This window comes from Rutilus rutilus, assembly GCF_951802725.1.
Source record: "Rutilus rutilus genome assembly, chromosome: 3".
Classification (NCBI taxonomy): domain Eukaryota; kingdom Metazoa; phylum Chordata; class Actinopteri; order Cypriniformes; family Leuciscidae; genus Rutilus; species Rutilus rutilus.
In genome coordinates, this window is record NC_140211.1 from 10,724,161 (window position 1) to 10,731,798 (window position 7,638).

The 7,638-nt window shown below is 36.1% G+C and overlaps 1 protein-coding gene across 1 annotated transcript; it reads left to right on the forward strand.

Annotated features, from left to right (window-relative positions):
- The first annotated feature begins 5,065 nt into the window (after window positions 1-5,065).
- ccnb1ip1 (cyclin B1 interacting protein 1) lies at window positions 5,066-7,606 on the forward strand. Its single transcript, XM_084405976.1, has 4 exons — window positions 5,066-5,363; window positions 5,444-5,590; window positions 6,891-7,047; window positions 7,240-7,606. The coding sequence occupies exons 1-4, from the start codon at window positions 5,067-5,069 to the stop codon at window positions 7,389-7,391; spliced, it is 753 nt and encodes a 250-aa protein (XP_084262102.1). The 5' UTR covers window position 5,066; the 3' UTR covers window positions 7,392-7,606.
- Window positions 7,607-7,638: the final 32 nt, after the last annotated feature.

The window sequence follows — 7,638 nt, forward strand, 5'->3', positions numbered from 1 at the left end:
CTTTTTCTTTCTTTCTCCCTCTTTTGCGTTTCTCTTAATGCTAAAAGCAGCAGCTCTAGTAGCCTAATTTAGACAACCGAGTTTTATCAATATGCGTCAAGATGAAATTTCCTTACGTTTTTTATCTACATAGCCTACACTTGTAGTTTAATTTATGCAACAACATAAAAAAAGTTCATACCCTTCAAGATTCTGACATCATCTGTCCGTTTTAAAACAACTTAATGACTGCACTTCATTTAGCGCGCCCATAGAATGAGACACCTTTTGTCTACGATTTATGGGAAATGTAATAGGCGACATTTGCAATTTTTCTGATTTACAAGAAGGTAAAGTTTTTTTTTTTTTTTTTTTTAGTTTTTTTTTTTTACTGTAGGCCTAATCAGGTTACCTAGAAAGAACATATAAAATAGCTTAATTAGAAAGGAGCCTATAGGAAGATTATTCTACTGTAGGTTAATGGGGGGTATGGGTAGGGGGGGAATGCCAGATGAGAAAGTTATGTTAAATAATAATAATAATGAATAGTAATGACTTGAGGGAGATGATGAGGAAGGTGATGGGATGAGGCAGCCTGTACGTCAAGCGGCTTATAGACTATAACTGCACGCGCTACTGCAGTAAAGACCCCCTGCGGCTCGCTCACTTTGTCGGTGCGTCCGAATATTCGGAGCTCTATTTAAAATGCATTGAATGGGAAGGGAATTTCCAACAATGGCGACCTGGACACAGTTGAGTGGGCATCTCTTTCTCTCTCCTCACCCCCAGGATCCATTGCCGCTCCGCACAATGCCCCCCTTTCACCCCCGCCTCTGTTCCCATACACCACGTGGAGGAGGGATGAAGTGAAAAGCCATTTTTAATTAGATGTATCAAAAACAAGCACCCGACCTGCACCGTCTCTCACATAAGGCCAAGCTGTCCACTAACCATATAAAGCAGCTTCTCTTATATGTGAGCGCATTTGGCATAAAATTAACCTTATTTAAAAATATATAAAAAAAAATAACAAAAATCTTATTATAGGCCTATAGCCTACTGTAGATTTAAATGAATAGCCTATACTGTAAATTTGGCTGAATTGTGTAGGGGAAATGTTCTTGGTTGGATGGACAACAAATTAGGCTGATTTGGAACAATCTGGGCTTCTTCTTTTTTTGCAACAAAATTTAAGAAAATGTCCTTGCTCCAGGTCTATGTTCACTGTCATGTGGCGTCCTTTCATAAATGATCTTCAAAACCAATTATAACTGTAAGTGGATGAACTGATGCTGGTGTCAGATTTTGCTTATGATTTACTGATGTTATTCTTTCACTTTTTTTCTTAGGATACACACACAATGTAAAAGCACAATGTCTGTATGTATGCTGTGTTGTTGGTTGTGTTGATGTGTTAATATGTTTGTTGTTGATTGTTGTTTAAACAAATAAAAATGGGAAAAAAATGTAAAAAGATAAAAATGTAGCTCCTCTTTTAATCATTTAGGTTATTAAAATCAGCCAAAACACTGATTGACATAAACATTTATTCAATCCTGTTCAGAGGACGTACAAAGTTACCACACAAACCAACACATTTTTCAAATATCAAATAAAATGTGTTCGCTCAAATAGGTCATAATACCTATAGTCAATCTAAAAAATCACGTTATGTGATTTAATTTTAACAGTAAGAAAAAAAGGTGTTTGAAATCTTATTGTTTTGCAGAACATTACAGTTATATGAGAATAGAGGCTAAGGCCTGTAGTTAGGGAGAACATGTTATTTAGGGAAAATATAATTATATATATATATATTTTCAAACCTAGTCTGTGGGGTAAAACGCCCCATCATAATTACTGTTACCATGTTCTCAACATCACATCCTTTGTTTTTTCTTCAAATGTAAGTAACTGCGAGCTATAGACTACAGCTATCTAGTTAGCTAGCCAGTTAGCATTAGCTAACAATAATTTTCAAATAGGTTGATTTTCTAAATGGTTGATTAATACATATTCATATGTATCTACTGTTAATTGTTTTAGCTTGTCTCTTTAATTGGAAGCTAAAACTGCTTTTACTCTGATTTTGGTGTAAATATAGCCTATAAAGCAAATGCATTTCCCCTGCTCTACCCTATACCTTTCTCATGCTCAGTTGATGCACAACAACATGGAGAAATGCTGTATCTGTCAGAAATATTAAGCAGCACAACTGTTTTCAACATTGATAACCAATAAGACTAAATACTACATACTGTTCTGGCTATGTTCTTCTTGCCTTGGTGAGCAGGAGATCAACAATACAAATCTTTTAAATCATATAGGCTACTAGAGTTAGTTTCTCTATATTCTTCCCCTAAACTAATCTCACTTGTAAATATTATATGTTGTACATTCTGTATGTACATCACATATTGTATGTAAAAAAACAGTCCCTTTTCATGTATCTGTTTCTTTTAGAGCAAACCACCGAATGTTTTGGTAAGTGCAGCATACTTGACCAATGAACGTCCATATTAAAATTATTTATGAATGTTTTAGAGTATCTGTTTGTCCTCCTGAGGGGAAAAAAGTGCATATCCCCCCTGGGACCCAGGAATAGACTTTTGATATTAGATTTTAATTAATTTCTCTGACACCACATGTCACAGTCTGGATGTCCTGTAAAGAGCACATTCAGGGCTTTTCAGATATATCAAATGTTTGGAGGTTTCATCTTGTAGTCTAGGTCCTGGGTAAGATTTGTATGCACTTCATTTAGCGGAGAATATCTCAACTGTTATAGATGTGTGCCAAAATCTCTACCCACGGGACGAAAGTCCTGAAAATTACCACAACCGGTGACACTATTATCACACTACAGGTGAATGGGACTTTTTTTTTTTTTTTTATAGATATCCTCATACATTTCTCCCAGTTTAATCTTCATATTAAGAGAAATACTTTTTGTATTGCACTTTGTCTTGAAAATAAAATACAATATGCAAATTAGGCAATATCTCATTAAATATGCGTACATATAATAAACCCTTGAAGCGACAGATTTTCTGAGGTGATCACAATGTTCACAATGACCATGATTATAAGGTCATAGAAGAGTGTAAGCACTGATTTGATATATAGAAAATGGCTAAAAAACTACTGTATTTGACGACCTGCGCATTGCTGCGTTCGATAGTAATGCCCTTAAGATGGACTTTGAGAGGACCGCTTGCACCTCAACTAATGCAAGAAAACATATACAAAGAGCCTATTATCAACAGCAGCTTTGGGTCCAAGCACCATTTACAGACGCCACCTCGATCTTAAATGCAGATGCTTATGGTTTTGTAAGAAAGGACAGTTTATTAGTCCCTGAGATTGTAATCTCAAAACCTGAAGGTTTGCCAGATCCCTGCTCGTGTGGCAAGTGTGCACACAAGAATGGGTGTCCCTGTCGGGTAGCTGGTATCCGTTGTTGCAAGTACTGCAGATGCAAGGGAGGCAATAGTTGTAAAAATCCTATAACAGAATGAGCTCTCATCATCATCCCCATACATGGAATCTGTTGCAAAAGTTTTACCTTGCAACACAGGGAATAAAGCTGGCCAAGAGGATAAACATACATATTAAAAAGAAGAGGGCCCAAAATCGACCCCTGGGGGACGCCAGAATGCACAACATTAACCTTAGATCTAAATCCACCCATGGCAACGAACTGCTTCCGATCAAAAAGGTAGGACTTAAACCAATTAAGAACAGTATTTGAAACCCTAAAAACAGTTTCAAGACGAGTAATTAAAACTGAGTGATCAACGGTGTCAAAAGCGGCACTGAGATCAAGTAGGATCAAAACTGAAAGAATGTTTTGTCAATATGTTTTGTATTTCTCACTTTAAGTTAACGTTCCAATGATAATAGCAAGGTTGGATATACCATGTCTGTATATTAATCAAATGCTTGTTTTCTTTCTTTTAAAAAAGTCCCTTGTTTGTATACAATTGTATTTATAATTTTCCATTCAATACAGCACAAAACAGGTCAAATTTAGCACTCTTATGGAAATATGATTTTTTTTTTAATTTCATGGTAATTAAATAAAAAATAATAATCTAATTTTCAAATTGTTTGTCATAAATCGACATCTCATCAAAATGTTATGGGGTTTCTCAAAATATGACTCTGTTACAAAACATGGCTTTGATTTCATACACTGTAGAGACACCAGGACTTACATCAATGTTTATCAGCCATTTTGGGAGACACAAGTGAATAGGGAAAGAAATTATACATCAATATTCCTATGAAATATTAGATATTATTATGAAAATGTTGCCAATTATTACAACCATTATTACCTTTCTGTTTTCATTACATTTGTGCCCGAAGAACACATTGATATACAAATTATATTGTATTGAATGGGACTATGTTGGTTATATTGCAAAGTAAAATGGTATATCAATTAATTCCGTTATATCTTTCATAACATAGTTGAGAAACATCTTTATACAAAGTTTGGTTAAAAAAATCCTGAAACCTAAAAATTGATTGGTGATTTTTTTTTTTAAATCCCATTGGTTTTGCCTATAGCCACACATGTCATTGTATGTCTTTCTGTTTTATTTTAGTCCTGGTGTCCACTACAGTGGACATGGCGTAACACATTAATAAAACATAATTTTTTTCAAAACCTTTTTTTTCCCCCTGGGTCTCAGGAGAATGAAATGACGCGTTTGCTCAGTCAGCAGCAACCAATCAGATGAGGCCAATTGCGCTCGCGCGGCGATCTAACGTTACCTGTGACTGACTGTAAACAATGAACAACACAGTTGCAAATTCTCGGTAACTATCATGAGCTTATAAAGCTACTTATTTCCGAAGAGCGATATATATTTATAACAGCATTAGTTTGATTTAGCGTTTTAGTATCCGAACAGATATGTGAGAGGGAAATAACGTTACGTTTCCCGCTCTTTGTTGCTATCTGATATGTAACTGTTAAAGTGCACACAGAATCGCTGTTCGTTTGCTTAATCATAAAAACCTCATACATTAGGCTACATTTAACCGCTTTTTGTCTGTTTTCTTCCATAAGAGCCGCCATGTCTGCATCTAAATACACCTTGCAGTGTAATTCGCATCAGTGCCGGGTAAAGCTGAGTGGGTTCGCGTGGGTCACGGCCTGCTCTCATGTGTTCTGTGACCGACACGGTTCGGAAGAGTTCAGTCGCACACCTTCAGTCTGTCCCGCTTGCTCCACCATGCTTTCAGGAAAACTGGACGTGCTGAGAACAGAGCTGGCACCATCAGAGCAATACAAGGCTATGGTTTTGGTCGGACTGCAGCCTGAAACGGTTTTGGAGATCAGTCATAAAGCACTAGTCTTTTGGACCTACCAGGTTTGATGTCTGCATGGTTGCAATCCCACATACATAAACAGAGAAGAGGCTTTTTCACTATTGTTTGTGGTCATTTTCAGGTAAACCAGGAGAGGTTGCTGATGGAGTTCAATTTGTCCAGGGCTGGGGGTCAAATGCTTCAGATGGAGAAGTTTATGATCCAGCAGAACCAGAGCAAAGAGCTCGAGTTAAATGCATTAAAAGGGGAGATCGCATCACTGAAAAAGGTCTCAAACATGATCATGCCATCAAACCTATGCTATTACTCTCTGTTTATATACAGTAACTTACCAGTAAAAAACAGGTTCAACTTTCCACAATTCCGAATAATAGAAATGTTATCAAAACCATGAAATGATGAGAAGACCAAACATGTTAACCATATATCTAAAAAAAAAAAAAAAAAAAGTGCTCATTTCATTAAATTAATGCATTAAATTGACCAAAAGTATACATTGTTATTTAAAAAAAATATTTAAAATAAATTCTGTTCTTTGAACTTTCTATGCATGAAAAAAAATCCTGAAAAGCATCAACTTCCTCAAAAATATTAAGCTGCACAACTGTTTTCATCATTGATAATAATAATTGTTTCTTAAGCACCATATCATCATATTAGAATGACCTTTAAAGGATCATGTGACACCGAAGACTGGAGTAATGATGCTGAAAATTCAGCTCTAAAATTACATTTTAAATGACATTAAAATATTTTAATAGCATTTTACAATATCACTACATCAATATCAGAACTCATCAATTTCCCCTTGCTTTGGGATTTCAGATATTGAAGCAAGTACCTTTAGCTACAGTGGTTGAGAGAGCTCAATGCACTGCAAATGAAGAAAACATCTTCTTCAGTTTGATAACACGTGCTGCAAATGTTCACAACGCAACCAAATGCAGAAACACGATATTCGCTTCACCTGTGTCTGGTCATAATGTTTTGTCTCATTAGTGTATGTAAAAGCACGAGAGGGATGCTTTTTTTGTATTTCATTCAAACATCTCTTAACTATTGAAGCTTGTTTCCGCCACAGCATAAAAAATAAAAAAGGTAATTGCGACTTTTTATCTTACAATTTAGACCTTTTTTTCTCAGAATTGCATGTTTATATCTCGCAATTCTGACTTTATGACACGAAATTGGGAGATATGAAGTCAGAATTGCATGATATTAAGTCACAATTGCGTGTTATAAAGTCTTGCAATTCTGAGGAATAGTATTTTTTTTTTTCTTAGAATTGGACTTAACTTGCAATTGCGAGTTTATCCCACAATTCTGAGAAAAGGTGTCAGAATTGTGAGATATAAAGTCGCAATTGCGTGATATAAAGTCAGATTTGCGAGATTCTGACTATATCTCGCAATTCTGACTTTATAACACGCAACTCTGAGAAATAAACTCACAATTGTGAGATAAAAAAGTCGCAAATATCTTTCAAAATGTTTTATTCTGTGGCGGAAACAACGCTTCCATACTTAACAGCCATAAATGTTTAATTTCCAACTTTTTCCATTCTCCAGGGGCTGGAGGAATACAAGCAGAAGTACAATGAGGTTTTGGAGCGACTGAATGAACGGAACAGGCAATATCAGAAGCTGCAGGGACTTCTCGACTCGCTTCGCATGCACACTCTGGGAATAGGAGAGAAAGATCCCACACCCCACACATTCACTACAGGTGAGAGGGAAAAAGCAACAGGGAGAAACCAGTATAATAGCAATAGTCTACTCTGACACTCTATCAGTCTATTTTCTATTGCATTCAAATCAGGTAAAGCGTTCTTTATCCCACCGAGAGTTAAATTGTTCAAATGTGATCGACTGTTTTAAAGCATAGTATACAAAATGTCTTTGCAATTATTGTCTTCAGGGTTGGTCAAACAACACTCTCCCCGTAGTCCTTCATTCCTGAGACCAGAGGGGGACAGGTTTTTCTCATTGGGACCAGACAGCGCTCAAAGTTTCTTCCAGTTCAGCACACCCACCCGCGACAGAACACACTCTTTCATCAAGAAAAACTGAGTTCACCAGGATGTCTTTTTTTTTTCCCATTTATGAATTTTTATTCCAGTTCTGACGGCCAAGTATGGTTGTTTCTGTTTAGTTTTTCATGTTTTTTCAAATGTGTTATTTATTGAGTTTGGAGATGGTCGTAAATACTCCTCCAACGTGTTTCTACTAATGTAAATGACTTCAGTGTCGAAAATAAGTCAATTAAAATATATGTGAAAACCCCGATGTAAATTAGGTTTATTTTCTGCAAGCACTG